General features: G+C 47.8%; 1 protein-coding gene and 1 long non-coding RNA gene across 9 annotated transcripts; both read right to left on the minus strand.

Moving 5' to 3' along the window:
- Positions 1-7296: 7296 nt before the first annotated feature.
- FITM2 (fat storage inducing transmembrane protein 2) lies at positions 7297-12605 on the minus strand. The gene is made up of 2 exons (XM_068700692.1): positions 12220-12605; positions 7297-10214 (listed from the first exon to the last, which is right to left on the minus strand). The coding sequence occupies exons 1-2, from the start codon at positions 12588-12590 to the stop codon at positions 9572-9574; spliced, it is 1014 nt and encodes a 337-aa protein (XP_068556793.1). The 5' UTR covers positions 12591-12605; the 3' UTR covers positions 7297-9571.
- A 681-nt stretch (positions 12606-13286) lies between these two features.
- LOC137865542 (uncharacterized) lies at positions 13287-19807 on the minus strand. 8 transcript variants are annotated; one of them, XR_011101979.1, is made up of 7 exons: positions 19612-19744; positions 18509-19081; positions 18249-18334; positions 17236-17367; positions 16282-16386; positions 15228-15361; positions 13287-14439 (listed from the first exon to the last, which is right to left on the minus strand). It is a non-coding gene; the product is annotated as an uncharacterized lncRNA (long non-coding RNA). The 8 variants fall into 8 exon arrangements; XR_011101978.1 differs by having other exon boundaries at positions 13287-15361; XR_011101973.1 differs by lacking the exons at positions 13287-14439; positions 15228-15361 and having other exon boundaries at positions 15403-16386; positions 19698-19751.
- Positions 19808-24247: the final 4440 nt, after the last annotated feature.

Consider the following 24247-nt stretch of genomic DNA (forward strand, 5'->3'; position numbering starts at 1 on the left):
TCAGCCCGCTAGGACCTCCTGTGGCTGGTTCGCAGAGCGCTCTGGTGATCCCTGCCGAGCCACACTGCCTCTCTCGGCTTGGGAACGTATGCCAACTGTGGCTGAAGCAATATGAGTTTCATTGCCTCCAACTCAAAAATGATCTTTATGCTTGGAAAGCTGCAGGATTTCCCAGGAGCTTTGGTTCTCAGTACAACCTGGCAGCCATGGAATTGTGAATACTGAGCAGGAGTTACAAGGGTTGAGCACACAGGGATTAGACAAATGCAAAATACACAAATGTATGTGGTGTTTGCAATGAGTATGGGCTGGTGGCGTACCTCTGGAATACAACCTGTGCAGCTGCAATAGCAGTTACCCCCCTTACCTCCCAGTGTCATGCTTGTGGTGTGTGAGAACCCAAATTCACCACCTGTGCATGCACAGCAGGCACCTGCAGCTCAGGCTGCTGAGTGGAACATCAGATGTCCTCCCAAATACGGTTACCTATTTGCTTCATGGCATCAGTGACTTCGGGAGAAACAGTTGTTCTGCTTCTCTTTGAAGAAGGAAGCAAGGGATGACCCTGAGGTCACCCCTTCTGTTGAATCTGAAAGGTGTAAGTACATGATGATCCCTAGCTCATCATGTCTGTGACACTCAATTCCCCCAAAGTTGTTTTTACCAGGATTTCATCCTTCTACTTTTGTTGGTTGTTCTACAAAGACATTCTCTGGTGCTCTCTAAGAGCCAATGAAATATACCCACCAGATATAGAAAGGAATAGTAATGGGGGAACAAGGCCATGAAACCCAGAGAGAACAGGAGCAAATACTCTCACAGTTCCCAGGATTTCAGCCTGAGAACGAGGCAGAAGAAAGCTTCTTAGCAAGACTGCTGTTTGTTTGTTTGCTGTTTTGCTGCCCCCCGCCCTTTTTTTTAAGGAAATAAAGAATAAATTTAGAATCACAAATCAGAACTCTAACCACTGGGGAAGGTAGGTGCTTGTTTTGTTTTGGAGCACGTTGTTATGATCCAGCTATTGTAAGGAATGTCAGGGAGAGCCAACAGCCAGAACAAGGCACAGGTCAGCTCGGACCAAACTGACAGCCATCTGTTTTGTTGTCTCATGTTCTGCTGGAAAGCCACAGATGCTGTAGTGACGAGTGTTGTATAGGGTAGCAGGCGGGCTAGTACTACTTACTGACAAACCTTTGTTTTGATCCAAATAAAAATAAAAATCGGTGAAGACAGTGCCACTCCCTGTCACTGAGCCTTGTTTCCTGACCTTGGTAATGAAAAATAACAGGAGTTTGCTCCAGGGAAAAGCAATCTCCAAGAGTGATAAGAGACAATTACTGTGACAGGCAGGGGCTGGATGGATGTTGAAGTGAACCACGAGATGAATGTCACCACCCCAATTGATCCAGATTAGAGACTTACTATGAAGCAGCCCTGTTGTGATTACAGGCTATCATACTAAAAAGTTGCTTTCGCTCCAGCTGACCTAAGCCTCATCGGTTTTTCCTTCTCTAGTTCCATTTAAAAACAGGGAGCCCCATCCTACAGCACCGTAAGCCAGGCTCTGGCCTGATGTTCCCTGCCCAAGGTGCCTTCTGTACACACAAATGTGAAAACAAGAGCAACCATCTGTTTTCTCGCTCCAGGACTTTGTGCTTTGCTCTCAGCAAGGTGTGGGGTAAGAGCAGCTCCCAGGGGTAAGGCTGGAAGGTGAGGCACTCAGAGATGCTGTTTGGAACAAATGCCTGCCCTGGGATACCTCACAGTTTGCTGCTGACCGATTCTGTAGCAAGCTGCTAGCCCTGAAGCACTGCCTCAGCTGCACAAGAGAGGGAATGGTTTCTGCTGTATCATCCTGCACCACACGCTCCTGAGTACCTGACCCAGCCCCGTTCAGGGTCCTTCTCCCCTCCCACTTGCCAAGTCCCAGTCCAACACCGAGGGACAGCTTCACCTTACACGCACTTATTTATCCAAGCAAATTTTTAGGCTTCAAAATCCCTGCTTTTCAGGAGCAGCCATGCCTTTAGACACCTAAAGACCTTAAAAATCTTTATGCATGCTGAAATGCTGAGGTGTTATTGAAAGAGGGGAGATCAGTGGCTACTTGTCAAGTCCAAGTCCTTCCGAACACCTCTGAGATGGAGCCTCATGACACTGAGCGAGCTGTGGGTACCGCACAACCTCCTCCTCCCTCCCAAGCCTCCTGTTCAAGAGGCTCCCAGGGATCAGATTCATAACCCTACAGTTTCTGAGATCTTTTTACTCCTATGGGTTTTGCTCAAAAGGCTCAAATATGAAAACCAAAATGTATGGGTCAGTCTCGTGGCTGCAGCTTGTAGCCTTCTCCTCATGTTGAGGCATGGGGAAAATCTCTCCATGCCAAATAAAGGTCTTGGAAACAAAGCTTGGCGGAGGACATAGGACAGAGCCTAAGCCTGTCTGTCACAGCTTGCCAAAGAAATCAAGATCAAGGGCTAAAACTACCTAATGACAGTCTTGTGGCCCTCTGAGAGATTAATTGCTGAGTCTTGCTGTGCTTCTGGATGGAAAAATATCCTTACCACCCAACTGCAGTTCCAGTGACCTCACTAATGAGGAGAGGGGGATGGTGTAAGAGGTGCTCTTTCAAGCAAGGGGAAACTTCATTTCTGCTGTGCAAATAAATGAGGGACTTCACCCACCTGATGATGGCAAACAGAAAACATTAGAGCTGGTGACGGTCCTGTGTTTTGTGACATTCACATCAAGATCAAAGCCGAACCCACCCAAGCTGGTTCTGCAGTATTCCTGTCCATCCCCCTAAAGGATTTCCTAAAGCATGGCCTCACTGTTCACAGGAAAGGTTTTGTCTCAGACCCCTAATACTGAATCTAAGGTTTTAAGCAGGAGCAAAAACCCCAGGAACTTTTATTCTCAGATAAAGCACATCCATGACAACCAAGTTTCCTTTCCTCCCCGTCACACTGACTTCCTAACATGCCCAGGTGACACGTCCTATCATTACCTTTTATTTTCCATTTTACACGCTTTCCCCTGCAAGATTCAACGGAAACAGCCTGCTTTCAATGCCTCAGCGAAACAAAGAGCTGTATGCGGGCCCTAAATACCTGAGGGGAACAATCGCTGTGTCAGCACACAGATGCCTGTCACTGCAGGCAGCAGCAGGAGCGGAGGCCGCAGGCTGCAGAGAGCCGCGTGCTGCAGGCCACGGCCGTACGTGCAGAGGGCAGCTGCCACTGCCAAAGCAGATTATTTCTATTTCCACACAGCTTCAACACCAAACCATATCGATGAGCAAATCGCCAACCTCCACCCACTCCTTGGGAGCTCACACTGCTTTTTTCTGCCTTGTCCTTCTTCTCCTCACAGCGATCCGCTTTCTGCTCCGCTTTTCTTTGCCCCTCTCCACCATCCTACCCCTTTTATCTTTTCTGGATTTTCCTGATTTCACTCCTATCTGCAGCATAGGGATACACGAGTATTTTCACGGGGACATCTCCATTACCAGGAGCCCATGGGCTGTGGAACTGCATCAGTAGACAAAGCACGTCCCATTTCCACCTTCTGAGGAAGAGCAGAAAAAAAAAAAAAAGAAAAAAAAAAAGATGATAAAATCTTGTTAAAGGGCTCTCACCTAACAGCACAGAGCAACTGACAACCTAGAAAGCTTGTCTTCAAAAATAACACCGTCCATCCCCCTGCTTTCGCTGTCTCAACCCTTTCCCAACAGTACCTCATCTCTCTTGTGACCCAAATCCCTTTTAGCTGCAGTGGAGTTAGCCAAATAAAGCTACTTTGCAACCAGAACTGCGTGTAACTGGGTTTGAGGGCGTGTTTGAATGTTGCAGGCACTTCTTGGCACAGAACCACTTTCTATAGTTGAGAGCTGTTTCACCCGTACTTACATCACGAGGCAATGTCACCCCACTGCGAGTCTCCTAGAACACTCTTCTATTTTTGTTGACCAAATGCAATTTCTTTCCATCCCATGTTCTCTGAGCCAAGCATTAGAGAAGAGCAACAGAAAGGATTCTTGGCCACAAACAAACAAACAAACAAACAAAAAAAACACCACAAAACTGAACTAAGAAGAAACTCTCCCACCAAACAAACAAAAAAACCCCACCTGGCATCACTTCACCTCCCTCTCAACTTCCGAATCATGACAATGAATGGGAAAAAAATACATTCTTAAATTCAATCCTCTACCACTTCCATTCTCCTGAAGACTGAAATGGTAACGCCAGGCTACAGCACAGCTGGAGCCATGGCGCACGGTGCTGAGCCAAGCTGTGACCTAGAATGACACTGAGCGTATCAAGTAGATTTTAAATCGTGCCTTGTTTCCATCACCTGCCAAGTACTCAGTGCAGACCGAATGCCATTCAGAGCCAGCCCAATCCTGCTGGCTTTGGGTACAGTTCACATATGTGGATATAAGCCTAACAGGCTTTGTGGGCATAGCATCACATTCTCGATTAGCTTTCCACGGATTTCTCTGTCACAATCACCTATTTTGAGCCACAACCTATTTAGCTGAATTTTCCCCAGCACTGAGTCACGATCCGTTACGCCTGGCACTGATACAGTCACGCCATGAGCGACCTCTGAGCGCTGCAGCTCTCCCCGGCCCCATCGCTCTGCAGAACATCGCAGGGGTCAGGAAGAGGTTTCAGAAGAGAGCTGCTGTTACATCAAGGATATGCCTATTTGCTGCTTGGACATCAAAGTTCTCCATGGATTAAATGTTATTAAATTGCACGATGGAGGGAATACATGATCTAAAACTGCAAAACGAATCTAGACTGGACATGGAAAAAGGCTTCAGAGATGAGACAGAAAAAAATAATCATTTATATTTACTTTTATTCCAAGCTTTTCTTTATTCAGCTGTATACCACTAGGGAGGCATGCAGTACAACTGCAGATCTCCTGCCAGGGGGTACATCTTCAGGAGAAGCCTGACCAAGATAGGGCATTTTGATGAGTACTCCTTTCCCTCGATGTTCAACTCTCCTGAAAAGCTAGTAAAGCTCTTCATGCTGCTTATTTTCTGTGCCACATTACAGTTCCAAAGCTTTACAGAAAACATTGCTCAGATTGTTACAAAGCACGTGGCATTGCTTGTGGTTCGTGACAGCCAGAGGGCAGATTAAAAAAAAAAAAAACTTTCAGACTAAATGTTGCCTGAAATTTCAGGGATTGCTCTCCATCCTGACGGTCATTTGCATTTCTCATTTCCCAACTAGCCACCTCTACATTCTCATTGTATACTTAAGGCACTGAGGTCCCCATCTCACGTTCAAATGAATTAGTAATTTTCTGCTAAATACCCGGGTAAAACTACCCTGCAGAAAACGCAGTGCTTGTCCCTAAGAAAAAAGAAAAAGCTAACTACTAACGCATTGAGCGGCGCTCTCAAGTGACCTTCTTTCCTTCCAGGAGTTCAGGCACATCAGACTTACTCCTGCTTCAATAAATTAGGTGTGCGCTTTTTTTCCAGGTAAAAAATTACAGCAACTGTCCAACTCCTTTTAACAATGGTTAATTATGAGTTCAGAGCCACAACAGCCTTTATTGCTAGTACTAATTACCTTTGTCTTAAGCTTTGACAAAATACTTAAAAGAGGGGAAGACAACATAAAGGGAGAAAGCAAGCATTTAGCAGAGGTAAGGAGCGCTTATTACTAATCTGCACCCCAGGAGCTGAGATGAAACTATGAAAAGAAATAATCCTAGGAAACAGGTTTGAATGAGCAGAGATAAACATGGGCTGATCAAAGGCAAAGAGCTGGAAAAGGCTGATTGCAGAGAAGCTGCAGGGATGGGCTTTAAGCTACGGTGAAAAAATGGGTATTATTTTACTAAGAAAAGCAGCTGCGTATTTGTGTTCAGAACTAAAGGCTGATTTTCCAAGGCATTTAATATATCACAGCAGCCCCTACAGTTTTTCAGTTAAAAGTGCACCACCACACATAACTGGGCCTTGCTCACGTTGTCACAAATTACCTTGCATCAAAACAGAAAACGGGATTCGATTCTTGTGGCTGCTCCATGACCCAAGATTCAGCCCATGCACACAAAAAAATGGGGAAACCAGGAATTTAGCACCAGTGAAGTGTTTTGGACTAGATGATCTTCAGAGGTCCCTTCCAACCTCAGCCATTCTGTGATTTACAGAACAAGTCTGCTGTGAACAGACACTGAGGAAGAATCAAAACCCCCAGTTTCAGGCATGCTTGAAGCCTGAACTGTTCGAATGGATTTTACAAGACTCAAGCCTTCCTGTTTGCCTGATCTTGCCTCCCGTGATGCGAACAGCTGAACGAGTCCCAGGTAAGTGAAGAGTGAAATGAATCCTGATCCATTTAAACTTCCCTCTGTGTTCTAGTTGAGACTTTAGTGGCTCCATCAGAGGAGAACCTTTAACACACCAAGACCAAGATCATCATCTGCATCACTCAGGCTAAATGCTACTTTTGTGAAAGCAGAGATAAAGAGCCTGCAAAACAAGCTAGACTTAATCACATGCAATGAAAAATTAGCAAACTTATGTTAAAACAAGTAATAAGCCAGTAAGATGCTGCAGAGAACAATTCTCTATGTAATTCTACAAACATGGAAATACAATTCTGTGGAAGTAGAGAAATGCTGTGCTGAACTAACTTTAATGCAAAAAATAAAAAACAACCAACCAAAACCAACCAAACCAAAACTCAATTGTTCCTCAATATTATAGTTTTCTGTTGGAATCCACTACAGAATGTGAACATTTACCTTTAGATTATGTTATTTTATTCCAAAATTTTAAAACAAATTAAGAGTAACTGTTGATAATTGAAAGAAAGGATCTGACAGTTTGGTAAAGCCCTCAACTCCAGTTATTCATAGCCTTGTTTCTTCTTTGGCTGAAAATTTCTAATAGAGCTCACATTGTTATTTTAATGATAAAAGTGTGGGGAGAAGGAAGTCAGGTAAAGGTGACAGCACATATGCAAACAGAAAATCTGCACCTTTGATTTCCAGTTAACAGAAATAAAGTCAAAAGGCACAAAAAGGTGGCCTGGTGCATGAGGAAACCTAAGGTAACGGTCGGCACGTGGTCTCCAGGCAATGAGAAAGACACGCAAGCCATGATTTTCAAACTCCTAAGGAGTATTACAGTGCATGGGAACTTTTCCGTAGATTTCAGCGGATTAGGCTTTCATTTTGCTATGATGAGCAACTGTTGGTGTCTAAATAATCAGCTGCATGGTGTAACAGGCACACGTTAGGAATCTTGCATTTAGCAGGTTTTGTTTTTTTAAACCTTGTACATTTGAGAGCTTGTGCCATATTAACCTCATTCAAATACTGTGTGCTCAGACTGTGATTGATAATCCTGCATCTCAACAGCCACAAAAAAACAAACAAACAAAAAAACAACCACAACTGGAAGGCTGGATTGTTCAGGGAAATGAAGAGCAGCAGCAGTATCTTCACAGACTCCAGAAACATCCTCAAAGACACAAACACTGATAAGGTTTAAGTATTTTTCTTTCATTGTTTAAATTTTGAGAGCAGCCATATCCCACATTATTTTATAATAAACAGTTTGTATGACACTGGTCTGAAGTGCACAGAAACATCCACATAGTGATCTGATCACACAAAACATTGGTGGCACTGAAGATAATTTCAGCAAGCCCTGTTAGTTTAAATAAATAGCATTTCCTATTATTAGGCCTTGTCTATGTAGCAAAGATAACCTAAAATAGAAACTTAAATGTAGTGAAATTAATCAGAAGACCTTCTGGGTATATAATCCTTTTTCATGATCAAAGTTACTTGCAGACTAGCTTAACTCAATTGGGAGCAGGCTTATATTACATCAAAAGAACGTCTGCAAATGAATCTACATTGTTAGTTAAACCCAATATGAGTTAGTCAGTACAAATTTCCCAAAGAGTCAGTTTAAATGCAGTTTAATGCCAAAAACAAAAGGGCACACTTGACATAAAATACATGATCTCCTGGAAGAGCTTCTTTCTGAAAGGTGATTTGCACTTTCTGAGGATGTGCAACTCCCACTTGCCACTGAATTCAAGGGAATTCAGTTTTCCTCAGAGGCAGGCCCAATAGTGCAATTAATATCGTTGTATTTACTGCAAATACTTCCACTCACTTGCTGGAAAAGAGATGTTGAGATGGCAAAATAATGTGCCGAGATTAGACTATGGTACATCATAATCTATATTCAGCAAAATAATCAAACAGTGCAGACAGATCATGTCCACTATCGGATCAACAGACACTTCTACAGCCTTGCCTACAGACCTTCTGGACTGTCTCGTTCATCTTTACAACCGTCAGACCAGTTTTGTGCAAGTGCGACATGGATAAGCCTTTATGAAATAATAAAAAGCTTTTCCAGATAAAAACTATGCTAAATGTTTGCTTGATATGATGAGTAAACCCATCCCATATCACACCTATTCATTACACAACAGTAGTGTTTTATTCAGTAGTGGCTTCCCAACAACAACAGAAGTGGCCACAACTTCAGGTGCAATCAAAATTAAGCAGCTTATTGATACGCCTGGATAAGCAAGAATAAATATTGCTTCAAGCACACTGTTTTGCAGCTCTTAGGATAAATGATATGTTTCATTCGTTTCCAAGCATAATATTCAGAAAATGGCAGCTTAAGCCAACATGTTTGTAACACCAGAATTTCATTGTTCTTCTGGGAGAAACATACTAGAAAATACTCTTTATTGTAAGGTGCTCAATTTGCAAAATTAAAAAAATAAAAATAACCCCTCCAAGTCTCGTATTTGACTTGCTTTCTGTCCAGAATAAAATGACAAAACTTGACTACAGATACTTCATGTAAGGAGAAAGTGAAGACTTGTTATTCAAGAGTTTCCTTTCCAAAGGCAGGCATGAATTTGAAGTCACAATCTGCTTGAGACATTACATGTCAGGTTCACTCTTTTTCTTGTAGATTGTACATCCTCTTAACAATTTGTGGCAAGGTGGTTTGATAACACAAGATGTTCTAGTTTCACAACGGAGCTCTATGCTGCTTTAACAAGTGAAGATTTTCAGCCAAGCCTATCGCAACAATTAGCAGCACTATCATTACAAGAGATTTCCCTTAAGGCAATACAAGTAGAGCATTAAAAAGAATATGAGGTTTGGATCATCCCTGGAGTTTTTGACAAAAACAAACCAAGAGAGAAGAAAAAGAATTGACTTAAGATCAGTTAAGCTCCTAACGAGCAAAGGCCTCTGTCAGTCTTAGAGGATCTGTTCCTCAATTTATCAGTAAGAGAAACAAATCCAACTTCTTACTCCTTTGCTGAGAATGCCAGCCAGAAACTCCTAAACAAGAGCTGACCTTTTCCAATACCATTTTTTTTTCTCATGAGGACAAAGCTCATTACCACCTGCCAGCCATCAGCTAGTAAAGATTGTTCTCTGCCCCAGCCCATCATCTTGTTCCTTACAGTGGAAATACTGTAACCATTCCTATATTCAACTACCCCAGTACTGAAAGCAAAATTCCAAGTGTTTAAAACTTCTTTTATCTGCTGTAGCTGTATTTCTTTGAACTCAAAGGTATATTTGGGAGAGGTAGTCCAGGAGAAAAGGGTTTCAAGTACCAAACTCTGTACGTTACATACCAAGCTGATAAACCTATCAGTGCACCAAGAAGCTTTTGACTGAAATCATGGAAATATATGGCAGTGCACACAAACATGAATACCCAGATCATGGTGAGAAAACACAAGGAAACAAAAAGGCTGTTGACCACAACACGCAGCTTTGAGTTCTGGTCTATGGACAAGCCTTCCAGCACTGCCATTTCCTCCACAATCATTAGAGCACAGTACGAGAGCAGAAAACAGTGCCCTGAGATATCAAAACCATTCCAGATCCCATTGTTCTGGTGGCACTCCTGCTTGGTGGCATACAGCCGGTGAGGCTCGTTGTGTTTACCCGAGGTAGAGCACATGCCGGTGAGATTCTCGATATACATGAAGAGTCCGGTGCAGACGTACCAGATGGCAGTGCCCACCAGCAGTGCACTAAGACGCCGCAGAGCTGTCAAAATGCTCTTCGTGGGACCATAGAGGAACTTGCTCTTGGCAAAAAAGTAGGTGGTAACTCCGATGAAGGGCAGCAGAAGCCAGAACGTCCATGCCCAAGCCACCTTGACAAAGTATCTGCCAGAGAAAAGCCAGAAGAGAAACATGCACGTGTGAAATTTCATAGGAGCCAGGACGAGGGAGCTGGGGGTATGTTATGGTGCTTGAACTAGCAGCTTTTCAAGGTCACTGTTCAGAGCTGTCTAAATTAGGCACGTAATTCCTGCCCTCCAAGTACAGTATAGATAAAATCTTAATCCTCTCCCCATTGATTTCTCTTGGGTCCAAAACCTGAGTACTTTCTTGACCACATACTTCAACTGTTTCCCAGGCAGCAATCCCTTGGACCTAGAGCCTCATTCAAACTCCCAGCTGACTTGCAGTTCAGCTACTGCAATTGCCTTTACCCTACAAACCCATTCAACTTTGCCTTACTCAAAGAACAGCTGCAAAGATATTCTCAGCCTACCACCCTGACCACAGTAACCCTTTCTCTGACTTTCAGTGTTCCCCTCTTCCTCCATCTCAGATTATCTTTGCTTTCAAATCCCTTCTCAACCTCACCCTCTTCATACTAAGATACCCAGGAGAAGGGCTGACTCTTCTCCCTCATCAGCCCACAACACTCTTCCTCCATTATACCTTGTAAAATAAATGAAGTAACATAACCTCACAGTAGTGTCTGGTCTTTTGCTATCCCTTCAGTTGATGAAAGCCCTCCTATGGCATACACAAACCTTTCAGTCTCAAAACTCACTCTCTGCCTTACCTTTTTTTCCCTGTGATGTCTGTAAATCTTGAAAACGAGCTGACAACGTGCTGCTATCCTGTTTAACAAGATATTGCCTAACTAGTCCTGCCAGCATTGTGTAACTAGTCCCCTTTTCAGATCTTGCAATGGGGCAGGTTCAAGTGAATTTACTACCACGTTAAGGAGACCGTGGCCTCTGACCTTTGTCCCAGCAGCACATTCCCAGGCAGCTTGCTTCCTCTTTACCCACATCTTTGTTTGAAAAGCATAGGCAGAATTCTGGTCTGTGACCAAGTTATAGCCAGACACACTCATCATTTAATCATAACCTACCTCAGCACCTCAGACAAGAACAAGCAGGAACAAAGCTCTATGTTTTCATTATGGTCCTAACAAAAACGGTCAGGGACTGCCCAGGACTTTAAGGAGCACCTCCCTCGCCCTGCACTGTACAGCAGGGGCACCTGTGCAGCAACTACAGCTGAAAATCACAGAATCACAGAATTTCTAGGTTGGAAGAGACCTCAAGATCACCTAGTCCAACCTCTGACCTAACACTAGCAGTCCCCACTAAACCATATCCCTAAGCTCTACATCTAAACGTCTTTTAAAGACTTCCAGGGATGGTGACTCCACCACTTCCAAAACTCTCATTTGGCTGAGACACTTAAAAGAAAAAAAAAAAAAAAAAAAAAAAAAAGGCTGCTAACACGACTGCTGTCACCAAACCAGCACACAAATGACCTGTGGGGAAAAAAACTGCCTCGGTACTGACACAGCTCCCCTCTTTCAGCCGGGCAGGGCACCGCAGCACCACCAGACCAATTCCCCTCCGAGCACCCTGCCAACTGCTCCCTGCAGCCACGCCGAAAGCACGTCCTCTACCACGTGTCGGCAAGCGAAAAATTCAAATCAATAAAGTAAAGAACCCCCAAGTCGCCAGGGAATACAGAAATTTTAGCTTCATCTTCTGGTCTACAGCAGGTAGAGGATGGGTGCGCTCGCATGGCTCAGTGCCTTCAGCATTCAAGCAAAGGGTTAAGGAAACGCTGAGCCATCGCCTAAGGAGCAGAAAACAAGAATAATAACGCTGCTTTTACAAAGATGCTGAAAGGCTTAGGCTTGCAAGACTTCAGCTTGTTTTTGGATCAATTCACTGCCAGGTCTGAAAACCTGAAAAATTATCTGGGAGCTGAAGAAGGGGCAAAGTTCCCCCTCCTCCTCCTCCTCCTCCTCCTCCTCCTCCGGGCAGCCCCCGGCAGCCCCAGCCCGGGGGGACCCGCAGCCCCCCTCACCTCCTCGCCCCCCGAGGGCCCCCCCAGCCCTCCTCACACGTTGAGCAGGTTGCGCTTGTTCTGCATGGGCGTCTCCGGCACCAGGTCGCCGTCCTTCAGCGCCGACCCGAGGAGGACGATGCCGAGCAGCACCCAGGGCAGCCGGCGGCGCACGGCCCCGGCCGCCAGCCCGGCGCGCAGCGAGCGGCTGCACCGCTCCAGCCGCTCCATCGCTCCCCGCCCGCCTCCTTCGCGGCCCCCGGAACGAGCCGAGCCCGGCTCCCGGCTCCGCCCGCCGCCACCACACGGCCACCGCCGAGCTCCTCGGGCGCCCCCGGGCGGCGCCCGCCGGGCCCCCGGCCCCGCGGTGGCGGTGAGGGGAGGAAGGAGCGCGGCCGCTGTGGGCATGCGCGGCCCCCGCCCCGCCATGTTGTGGCCGTGCCCTCAGGGCGCCGGGCTGCGCTGGGGGAGTGGGGCCTGGCCCGCGGGAGGGTTCCTGGGCTCTCGGGGTGCTCCTGCCCCCGACAGACGGCTCAGGGGTGGGCAGGGCTGAATCCCCTCGAGCTTCCCTCGTAAAGCTCTGAGGGCTTTGTGGCTGCAGTAGCTGATGCGCCTGTTGAATGAGCTGAGTGATCCTAGCAGGGGGAGAAAGCGCTCTGCAGGGATGCTAACACAGCATTAAAATTGGGTGGACAAAAAGCACTGGTTTCTAGCCAAAAGTCACCGTCTGGCTTTGAAGAAGCTCCCGTGCTGGGCATGCAGCTGAGGGACATGAGCAGCCCCACCTCTCACTGCAAACAGGCACAGAAAACCAGGGATCTGGGGGCACAGCACGCCTGGTTCAGTTCCATGGCACTCTGAGGTGTGAAGTGGAGTACAAGCTCCAAATCTGTCACGTATAATGAGAGAAATGCTGCTCAAACAGCAAGATCCTCAACGTATGTCACTAAACTACATATTCAGAAGCATTGTTTTCCCACCCTAATGTATCAAAACAAGAACAAAAATTACTTTTTACATCCATTACCAAATGGGTAGGTGGCTTCCAGACCAGAACATCAGAACAGGGCATCAAGGGGTTATACTACACACCATAAATGAACACCCATTCCTTGTAGAGTGACATGCACAGCTTCCCTTAAAGAGAATATCTTTCCATAGTATGTGAGAGAGAATTTCAGAACGTTCTCAAACATCCTAACATGTAACTTTTGAACTTTTTTTTTTTCTGTGCCTGAAGAGTGTTTCTGGTAAGACTCCTGCACTGTTCATACTGCTGAGAGCAACAGTGCCCAGGCACAGGCAGTCTGTCACTATGGTGTTTGAGACCTGCTTCATCTATTGAGCTGCTGCAGATGTCATTTCAACTTACATTTTGGAAAATAAAACGCCATCAGCAAGCAGAGAAATTGCTAAATGAACAAAGAGCCTTTATTCATCTGAATGGCCTTAGTAATAAAAAATGTGAGGTGAAAAGAAAGCAGACCCTATCTGAGACAGGATGGGAAAGTATTTCTTGCCAGAGTGCATTTCAAAGCCTTTTTGCAGTCATCGTCAGCAAATCTATGACAACATCTGGGCTGAAAGAGCAGAAGGATACATCAAAGTCGACTGACGCACAAGCAACTGCAGTAGATATGGACAGTTTCAGCTAAGAAGGTTATCCAGGGTAAATGGCATTTGGCAATTTATTGTATGTTGTTTTTAACAAGACTGACATGGCCACGTCTAGCACTTCTAGCCACAGCATTGTACCCCTGAATTAGAAAAGACAGACAGCTGCGTTCACTCAAATGAGTGAGGATAACAGGGTCTGGGAGCAGGTTTCACAGAGTCCAGCATTGTCTGCCTAAATCCCCTCCTGTGGGAGTCCAGCTGCCTTTGAAACTTTTCCTTCTTTGCTTCACAGGTTTGGGTCTCTGATCTCCAGATTGTTTTCAGTGCCTGTGAGCTGGAGATGGCAAGTTGCTTGGTTGGCTGTTAATGAAGCATACTGTGGTGTCTACCACATTGCAGGAGGATTTCATAAGCTTGGCACCTGTTCCAGATGAATGGAATTGATGGCATGGGCTGGAAATTTGTCTGTCTTCAGCCCAGCTTGAAATGTCTGAGGATTATCTCTATAAATCATCAATTCTAGCAAGTGCAGTGAGCAAAGCTCAACTGGGTTCCAGGTGTCCTGCAGATTTAGACTGGATCTGTACTTTCATACCACGTATATGCTGCCACATGCACCGGCCAAGGCCAACAGTCCTTTTGAGGAACCAAGTGTAGTTCCCTCATTAAAAGTAAAAAAATATTAAAAAAAAAAAAAAAAAAAACCAGAAGCAGAATTTAGATATTTCAAAACTGCAGAAAATGCTTTTACTCATAACCAGGAAATGGGGTTTATTCTAGGGCAATCGTAGAAGGTTCCCAAAATGTTCTCACAGACAGCAAATTAGTATTTGACAGCTATAAACAATAGCTAACTGAATTAATTGCTCAGGTATAACAAAACTGGCTGTCCTTTCCTTTTTTCATACCTTTTTCCTTAAGCTCACCAAGTCACTGCCTGATTCAAGCTGAATACTTCCAGACTATTTGATGAAGACCATTGTTTTTTTTTTCCTCCCCCTGTTTGAAGAAAGTGTTTAATTTGAACCAAGGCCCCAGACAAAGTTGGTGAGCATTGCCCCTGCATGCCCAGTTGCCCAAAGCTTTGGGCAATTATTTGGACATGCAACGTGGAAATCACAGCATCCTGAGCAGAGGTCTGAAATGAGATCAAATATGCCTTGAGAGTGTCCTGGCTCCTGAGCCGCGTCAGATTGGAGGGAATCTTTCATGGTCATAAAGTTCCATGTTTTAGCAGGTGTTCCATTATTCATTGGAGCAAGAACAATGACACTGAGTTGTTCTTAATTATTTAAAATAATTACATTACTTAAAAAATTAACTCACCTAGTTCTAGCAATTCTATTAATCATCCATTTCACTTTGATTGCAAGGAAACCTGCCTTTCTCATGCAAGACTATGGCATGGATGCCTTCTGCAGAATTGAGAATCTGGAAACAGTCACCTACCCTCAGCATGCAGTTAGTGGAGAGAGACCCTGACCCTTCACAGCTCTTGCCAGACCTTTTTGTCTGAGTGACATTTTGCTCAGTCATAGTATGATTTCTGGGTCCACTACTCTGTTGCAATCACAGATAGATGCCTAGAGAATAAATAAAAAAAACAACTGCATATATATATATATATTTTAAACACAGGAAAGGTTGGTTCTTCTCTGACCTGAGCTTGGGCTAAGGTGAGCTTTCACCAGCTGATCTACCCTTAGGGAAGATGTGCTTCAGGAAGCGCTCCCCAGGCACCTGTGCCAGGGGTCATGCTAGAGCTCAGCACAGTCACTCACCTGCCCACACGGCTCAGTCTCTTTGCCATGGATGTGGTAGCACGCAGGCACAACTTGCACCTCATCCTCACTTGGAATCAGGAGGAGACAAGGACAACAGGTGCCCTTCAGAGCACACTGCCTGTGGTTGCACACTTGATGGGTCTGAGATACCCCTGTAAGGCACCCGTCTGGACCTGGGAGACCCCCCGTCTTCCCAGCTTGCCCTCCTGTCTCAGAACAATACCTACAACCCGGTGGCATCTGCTTGTCCATCATTATCTGCCTGCTTTTCACCCTGGGGACCATCTACCCCAGCTCTCTCCATCCACAAGGCACTTTCCAGATGGAAACCATTTAGAAACCCCGGGCTCTCAGTGGTTGTGGCACCCCTCCTTTCCAAGCCTTGCTTGCTCTGTTTTCCTTGGTGAATGCTGCTCACATCTCCATGATTGATTGTGTTTGAGTTTGATTGTTAAGTGTGCTGGGATGTTTGCATGAGAGGTGCTACATAAGCATTATCTGTGCTGTATTTTCTTTGCCTAATAGGAGCTTAAGCTTGAAGTCGAAGATAGTTTTGGCCCTTTGCTGAGACACCATCCTTCAACTTCAGTGCTTTCAGTTCTGCAGCCTTCTCTGTTCACTGTCAGCTTAAAAAAAGTATGCTTTGTTCCTTTCTGTGTCAGTGATGCCTTTGAAATGCAGCCAGAGCAGAGTCACCACAGCCTTCCCAGCACACTGACCCGGATCCTCGCTGCCTGTCCCTGGTGCTGAGGGATGCTCTTCACACCAGCACACCTCATCATTGCTCTGCAGAACCAAGGGCTTCTCACTTCTGTGACCAGATACTGCATTATTTGCAGCAGAAAAGACAAATCAAGAGACAGGAGAGAAAACGGTCATTCACAACCTGTGCGTCTGCTCAAACAAATGGGAAAGACCTTTCTTCATCCCCAAACCCACAAAATGTTGGAAAAAGTTATGGAAATTAGCCCCAGGTAGTTTGTATAGACTGGGCCCAGCTTTAAAACCTCCGCAGGTCACACATTTCCCCTCAAGCTCTTTTCAGATGAATCGGAAGGGTATGATCTTAGCTGAAGGGAATTTTCAGCATAGCTGGTGGTTATACCCAAAGATCAAAATATTTTGGGATACAGGGCAAAGCCTAATAAAGAACCAATTCAGTTTTCAGTGGAGTAAACTTTACTAACACTACAAATTAATACCTACTGCTACAAAATATTTATGTTCCCTGCTCTGCACAGCCAGATTTCAGTAGGGCAGACTAATGACAGGTCTGAATTTATGGAAGAGGATGGTCTGGTGATTAGGGCCCCGAGCAAGGATTCGGAGGGTCTGGTTTTAATTTGTGGCTCTGACAAACTCCCTCTAAAGCCATAGGCAGGTTCCTTAACCTCTGTATTCCCATATTCCAGGTGGGAAATGGGAGCAGTTATATTTTCCTGCTTCCTCAGAGATAATGTGAGGTTGCGGAGAGATACAGTAAGTATCTAAACAGCTTAAAAATAACCAGAGCTCACAAAGCTATGAAATATTTATTCTTGCTACGGAGAGAATACAGCAGCTCATTAGCAGATGAAATGGGGATGAGATTACACCTAAAAATGTCTGATTCATGTAAGTATACATGCACTTGTGCATAAAATGGTCTTAATTAGTCATGTTTCTGTAATTACCTGACCTAGTGCAGCTGTGGTGGCTGTGTGCAGCTCCCTGCTGAAATAGCTGGCCTGGTTTGCATTCACCTTTTTGCACAGCAGATAACATGCTTTCTGTGTTTGCCAAAGAAAATCTTCACTCCCAAACACCTGCATACATGAATTAAGTTGGTTCTGTGTTGTCTTTTCACAGTAGCTGATGTATTTCCCCACCCCCCCCCCCCCCCCCACACACACACACACACTTAAGAGGATTCTCAGAGAAGCACGGCTACTGGTAAGCAACTCCCATCCACTTAGATTAACTTTTCTGGTAGTCCTGTGCTAGAAGTGTTATTTGTTTCTTTCATTTATTTGCTTTCTATAGTGGTTATCAATCACAGGTTAAACTTCATGCAAAATTCACAATATCCATGAAGTCCTTCATGGGTGGCCTTTGAGCTACTGTATAAAAATACAGGTTTTTTCTTTATTATTTTTAAAGAAAACACAGCTTGCTGTAACTGCTCAAATACGGGAAGAAAGTGATCTGTACTTATGAATTTAAATTCAGAAATATGAACTTCTCAGACTTTACTGGTGCATTTTTAGCTCATGTGTTTACATTCAGGTGTAGGACCTGGAGCTGCCTTTATGCTGATCAGCTGCAGGGACCACAGCTAGCAGTTCTAGCTTCCTGGCTGGATAACTGGCACAACAAACCACATAACATGAGCTGCAGCTGCTTTAGTCAAATATGTAATTACAAATATTAAATGCAAAGCTAAAAAATAAATATGCATACATAATATTTAATCTGTGCTTTACTGGCTTAGTTAATTATATAAGTGTCAGCTAGAAATGTGATGCAATTCGCCCTGAAAATAATCCCTACTGAAGTGCTCTGTAGATAAAAATAATAATTACAGAAAACATCAAAGCATATGTTGACTGGCCAGTGGACTCAGGGTTGTCCTAGTCTTAATTTGGCTGTAGTTAAGAAGTTTAAATTTACACATTTATTTTTGCTAATGATTTGTTTGGTTTCTTACCGATCTATTCCCTGCGCTCAGCAAGCTGAACACCTCCCGCTGCCCCCATCTGTGCTCTTCCACCACAAGCTGCTCCACATCTCAGCCTGCATCAGAAGGGGAAAGGAGGATGCCCAATGCTGGGGAGTTCCAGCGTGATAACCAGCCATGGGTGCTATCGGAAGGACAGTGGGGTGACAGAAAGCACAGGAAGGACAGTGGGGTGACAGACAGAGGCACTGAGCTGTCCTCAGGACTGGGATGATGGCTAAGGTACTTACCTGAAGGAGAAGCCAGAGCTGTGCTAGTGTCTGAGCTTGGCTTCATCACATTTTTTCTGAGCCAGGCTCTTTCCTTTAGTGTCTGTAGGAGCTCAGAAGCACTCATTTGGCTGTGGCATGCAACTCAGCTTGCCTTGCTGTGTGGAGGTGAGCAAGATCCTTGCACCTTCCCCATGGCATCCAGTGAGTTCTCACTGCTGGGCACCAGCTGGTGGCAGGGCACTCACTTCACCCAGCTTCCTGACACCAAGAGGAACAAGCCAGCTGCTCTCCCCAAGGAAATGCATCCCAGTCTACCAGGAGCAGAGCATCCCCAGAATACCAGGGTCCTGTCTGCTCCTCGCCAAGCTGGTGTGAAGGCGTGGGTGTCAGCCCAACTCAAACCCTGCTGATGGTGTCCACGAGCAGCAGGGAGGCAGCTCTGGGTCCCCAGCCAGTTCCACCAGGATGGACCCCAAACTGCAGCCACATCGAGATCCTACCGACAGCCCGGAGCTGCGCAGGGATGGCAAGTGTGCTCCTGCTGCCTGTTCTTACAATAAAGAGCTCTCCAGCATATTTCTCTTCTAGGTTCTGTAAGAAATAGAATTACAGCCAAATCCTAGTGCTTTAAATCTGAGCATTTAACAGCTTTAGTTAAAGCAGTCAGGTTCTTCCCAGAAGTGTTTGTTTGTCCAGTTCAAACAAGCTGCTTTTCTTAAATATGAGCCTGCCACAGATGGGTGACCCAACCCCATCCCCGTTGACACGATTCAGAGGCTAGGAAAAAAAAACACAAGAAGTGCATCCTGCCACTGGGCTGAAAAAAGTGGCTGTTTCTTTAACATAGGCTCCAAACAATCAGAAAACCATTCTTCCCCCAGTGTGCAGAGGACGGGGGATGCCAGCACTGAGCAGCACAGGGCCCGTCCTGCAGCAGCATCCCCGCACCCACAGGGACGTGGGCATTGCTAGGGCTTTGAACTCCACTTCAAAGCTGTGGCCAGAGCAAGGCTTCTGTAAACTCAGGGAAACAGGTAAATATTTGTCAGGGTCAATTAAGCCTCCTCATCCCCTCAAAAGTCATCTGCATGGTCTGGCAGGCACAGAGCCCTGGGGCTTACCGAACCTCCCCAGGAGGCAGACAGACACCCAGCACTGCAGCGAGGAGGTCAGGAGGTTTTTCCCTCACCACAAGCCATGAACTCACACAGGCTTCTCCTTCAGTTGCTGGCTGGTAGGCATAGGAAGGTCCTGTCCTCAGGCACAAAGGAAGGGAGAGGAGCAGAGCTGTGGTTTATAGCCCCTCCTCGCACCCCCATTACTCCAGATTGGCGTTAGCTGCTCGCAGAGGCTGAGCACACACCTCCTGTGTCCCACCTGCTCCTGCAGGTTTTAGCGGTGGGCATTGCGAGCTATTGGTGCCAGAAGCTGTAACATCAGATAACACCTCCAGGAATTTATGAAGTTCCACTTTCTGACATCCCCTGGCCCATGCAGGGGGCCTGAGGTGTAGAGTGTGGCAGCAGGGCTGTGCTGCAGACACCCGGCCATCGGCTGAGACACCAAACCCTACCAGTGCTCCCGACCTTCCCCTTGCTTAGCACAGCACAAAAATGCCATCTTAAAGAAGAAAAAAGGCAAGGGAAAAGCTAAAACCAGCCAACCACCGGATGAGACACGTGCAGAAGGAGGCGGCAAGGCTCCTTCCCCCATCCCAAACCCCAGCTGCCGGTGGCTGATCTCCCCTGCTCCACCGCGGCCCTGGGGCAACGCCACCCTCCCTGACTTTTAGCCAGATGTAGACAAGCTGTAGACAAGCAGAGGCTGTAGGCAAGCGGAAAAGGAAGCACCAGGGCTGTATCTGAGGCAAGCTGGGAGCCACGTGCTGGCCCTGAAGGTGCCTTTTCCCTTGGCTCCAGCCCCGCGTGCACCCAGCCCCGCAGCCATCCCCTCCTCGCTGCTCTTGGCACTGGGGCAGGGCCACGGCAGCACAGATGCGTTGGCACAGGGCACAGCCAGAGCTTTGTCCCGCAGCCCCAGCGACATCCAGAGCTGCCGATGAGCTGCAGGAATCCGCCCGTTCGCCTCCCTTTGTACTTCAAAGGCCGGAGGCTGGGAAGCGCGGGCTGAGCGCAGCTGGCAGCGCCCAGGCTGTCGGGAGATAAGGTATCTGTCCTCAGCCAAGCTGCTCCACTTCTGGGCTTTTCAGGGGCTCACGTGTCTGTGTGTCCCCTGGTTAGGGGAGAAAAGAGCCCGGGGGAAGCATCTCTGTGCTGGGAGAGGCACGGAGCGCATCGCTCCCATTTTGGATGCGCTCAGTTAAAGTTCACGTCCCTACAGCTCCTTTCTTTGCATCACTATCAGTTGGTGGGGCAGGTGAGGACTAAGGAAATAAGGCAGAAAGGAGCACCCCGAGGGCTCATTTTCTGCTTTTCCAACCACTGTCCTGCTTCGAGCAAAGTGGTCCTTGCGAACATCTGAGCCCCCGCAGCTGAACCTGAGAAATCTCTCGTCCAGGCAGGCAGAAATCTGATGGCTTGGGTCCAGCCATCTGGACGTGGGAAAGCTCGGGAGCCCCATGAGAAAAGGGAGATTTCTTGGCAAAGGCTCAGGCAATCTTTCCGGGAGAGCGGAGGGCTGGAAACATGAGGTGTCCGTCAGGCTGCGCCTGCTCTGCTGGCACAAGCCAGGAGTCCTCAAGGTGCACAGGTAAAGCAAGAGATTTTATAAATCTGTGCAAAAAATAGCAGTTTTGTTTTTTTTTTTTTTTTTTTTTTTTTTTCTCAGCTTTGATGCTAGAAGCAGGCAGATATCACAGCAATCCCACCCTGTGCTGCCCTGGGGGCATGGGATCAGCTCCTGCATGGTGCTGGGCACCAGCACCCCCCAAAGACGTGGTGCTGTGCATGAAGAGCGATGTGCCCAGTGCCACAGGGACCGAAAGCATCAGGGGCAGCCCCTGCTGTGCCGCTGCACCTCCACGGGGAGCACTGGAGGTGCTGGACCCTGCAGTTTCCCAGCCTGGTGAAGGGTTTTAACCCATCAGTCCTGCCTGCCCGAAGCCCCCGTCCTGCAGCCGTGAGCTCAGCCCCCGTGCCCCTGGGCACCCAGCAGCTGCTGAGCTGTGTCCCTCCATGGTCTGCTCCAAGCCTGCCTCTCCTGGCAGGTCGTTTCAGCCCTTTTCTCCTCCTGGACAAGCTGCAGATGCTGGAGGGCACTGCTGGTGCTGTTGGGGGTCTGAGCAGGGGTAGAGGGTGCCAGGGTCACCTGGGCACGGAGGTGACCAAGGAGAAGAACAATGGGAACAAGACCTCCCTGTGCAGCCATGAGAACTCACAGGCCAGAGAACGCCTGTGAACCAGCGCCAGGTGCTCAGTTTCTATCTTAATTTTGGTCTAGGAAAAAAAAAAAAAAAAAAAAAAAAAAAAAAAAAAAAAAAGCACGCTGAACACACAGGGGCTCCAGTCAAGCTGCGGTGCACACCCGTCCCAGCAAGAAAATTACATGGGGAGGCTGCCAGGGTGTCCTGACTTCACTTTGCTGGGTCTGGGCTTTTGGGGCTGCGATCCCACAGCCCCTGGCCAGCTGGGATCCAGCCCTCCAGCCGAGCTGCAGCACGTCCCCGTGGCCAGTCTGTGCCAGACACCGAGGAAAGAAGTGACCTTGGATGCTGCCGGCTGTGGGGTGGGTTTTGCCCCTGTGCTGTGGCACGCAGCGATGTGCAGCCCCGGTGGGTGCTGCTGCTCCTGCTCGCCCTGTGCTCACATCCCCAGCACGGGCGCAGCAGCCACAGGGCCAGAGGGGATGCTGAGGGCTCTGGATGTGCAGGGCGGCAGCAGAAATTGGCCGTGGTCTGGGCATCATTGGCTAGTGGCAGGGGTGGGGAGCTCCCACATGGACCCCTTTGCACCAGCAGTACGGGACAGAGGCTGAACATGGGCTAAAATAAAGGATGGATGTGGTTCTGCCACGAAGCCCGGCAGCTGGACATGCAGACACCAAGCACCAGGCAAGGTGAAGAACTGCAGATATTCACCTCCCCGGCACGTTTGCAGGGCTGCTGGCAAACAGTAACAGCAAATTGCCTTTGAGCTGGGCTTCAAGTAGCTGCCGTGCTGTTTGCTAAGTGGATTTCTAAACTTAGCCTGGTTACTGTAAAAAATACCTTCGCAAGAACCTTCTGTCTGCAGCTTCAACTTCAGAGAGCTTCGTTTCTCGAGACGGCAGAAAAATTTCTCGCTGTTGAAAGGCGCCGATTGTGCCCCGCTGCTGGCAGGAGCTCCCCGCGTCCTCGTCACAGCCGTGGGCACGCTGGGAGAGGCGGTGTGTGTGACCCCGCTCCTTCCCAAACAGATCACTTGGGATCCTGGCAGCCCGGCAGCCTCGCCCTTTGGTGGGCAGCGTTTGGCCACCGCTGCCTGAATGCCCCCAGACCATGGGTTTTGCTTCACTCCCCAAGGGCAGGGCTCTGCTGCCCTCCTCATCCTCGCCCGGAGCAGTGGGACGTCCCCCTCAGGCTTTTGGTGTGAAATCCTGGCGTTACTTCAGCCTGGAGGAGCCGAGGCACATGGACGGGGTGGCAGCAGGGTGCCAGACAGCCCTGCCACATGCAGCCAGCAGTGTGGATGCTTTGGAGGAGTCGTTTTTAAAATGGGAGTCCTGAAGAGTCTCAGTGACAACTTAACTGCGTGTTTACCTCCAAAGTTCACAAATAAATGCGCGAGGGTTGGTCTGGGATTTCTCATGTTGTAAAATACGAAGATCGAGTTCTTCTGACCTGCAAGTCGGGAGAATTTCCTTCCATGTGCCCTGAGGAGGAGCCTAGCCCTTGGCTGAGCAGCCTTTGACTGCCTCAGGGCTTTGGCAATGTCAGGAGACCCCAAATCCCTTTCTATCCCTGCCAAGGTGGCGCTGGGGTGGCCTGGCTCTGTTGCACCCGCTGAGGGTCCGGCTGCCTCCACTGCACCCCCATCCTTTGTGCCAGGGTCTGGGGAGCTCTGTGGGTCCTGGCCCCAGCACCCCCCTGCGCCACCCCTGCCACCTCCACGCACGGTGGAGGATGCCCAAAGCCCCAGACCAGGAGCCACACAGATGTGCCAGAGAAACCCTGCTGGGTGCCTCTGCCCAAAAAGCATCCGGGCACATCTCTGCTGAGACAGGGCTGCGAACCCGGTGGTTTCTCTCCTTTCTTTCCCCAGTGCTCACTAAAACGAGCTCGCCGGCGCTGCTGCCTCCAGCCGAGTGTGTGCTTCTTGGCGCCCTGCGAGCTGCTCTCTGCAGATGCCGTGTGCTTTGGCAGCCCGGCCAGTCTGGGCTGCAGGATATTACCCCTGGCAGGGACACAAACCCCTCCAGTTCCTGGAATTCGGATTGTCTCGCAGAGTGCTGATCAAGCAGCGCTTTCCCTCTGCACCCAAGGCAAGCCCCTTGCCTGTCCCGTGTGGCAGCAGGACCATGGCAGGTTCACCTCTCCGACAACGCAAGGCACAGCACATTGGGGAAAAAAAAAGCTATTTCCTCAAATGCAGAGCTCTGCAGTTCATGGCACTGGGCGAGCATTCATTATGCAGGGCTCTGTCTTTTGTGAAACAATAAATCACTGAAAAACCCTCCCTGCAAACCAGCCCCAGTGCCCTGGGAAGGCTGCATGTGGCGAGCAGCTCCCTGGGGCGCAGACGGGGATATCCCTCCTGCACACACCTCCCTCCGCCCCCGGGGCCCGCAGCACCTCCAGTTACTTTACAGGAGAGCGGATTC

Source organism: Anas acuta, chromosome 16 (assembly GCF_963932015.1).
Source record: "Anas acuta chromosome 16, bAnaAcu1.1, whole genome shotgun sequence".
Classification (NCBI taxonomy): domain Eukaryota; kingdom Metazoa; phylum Chordata; class Aves; order Anseriformes; family Anatidae; genus Anas; species Anas acuta.

Excerpts from the sequence above, each read along its gene's own strand:
- FITM2 (XM_068700692.1), bottom strand. The coding sequence starts at position 12,590 with ATGGCGGGGCGGGGGCCGCGCATGCCCACAGCGGCCGCGCTCCTTCCT. Across the intron at positions 10,215-12,219 it reads AAGCGCAACCTGCTCAACGT|ATACTTTGTCAAGGTGGCTT; the intron begins GTGAGGAGGGCT and ends TTTCTCTGGCAG.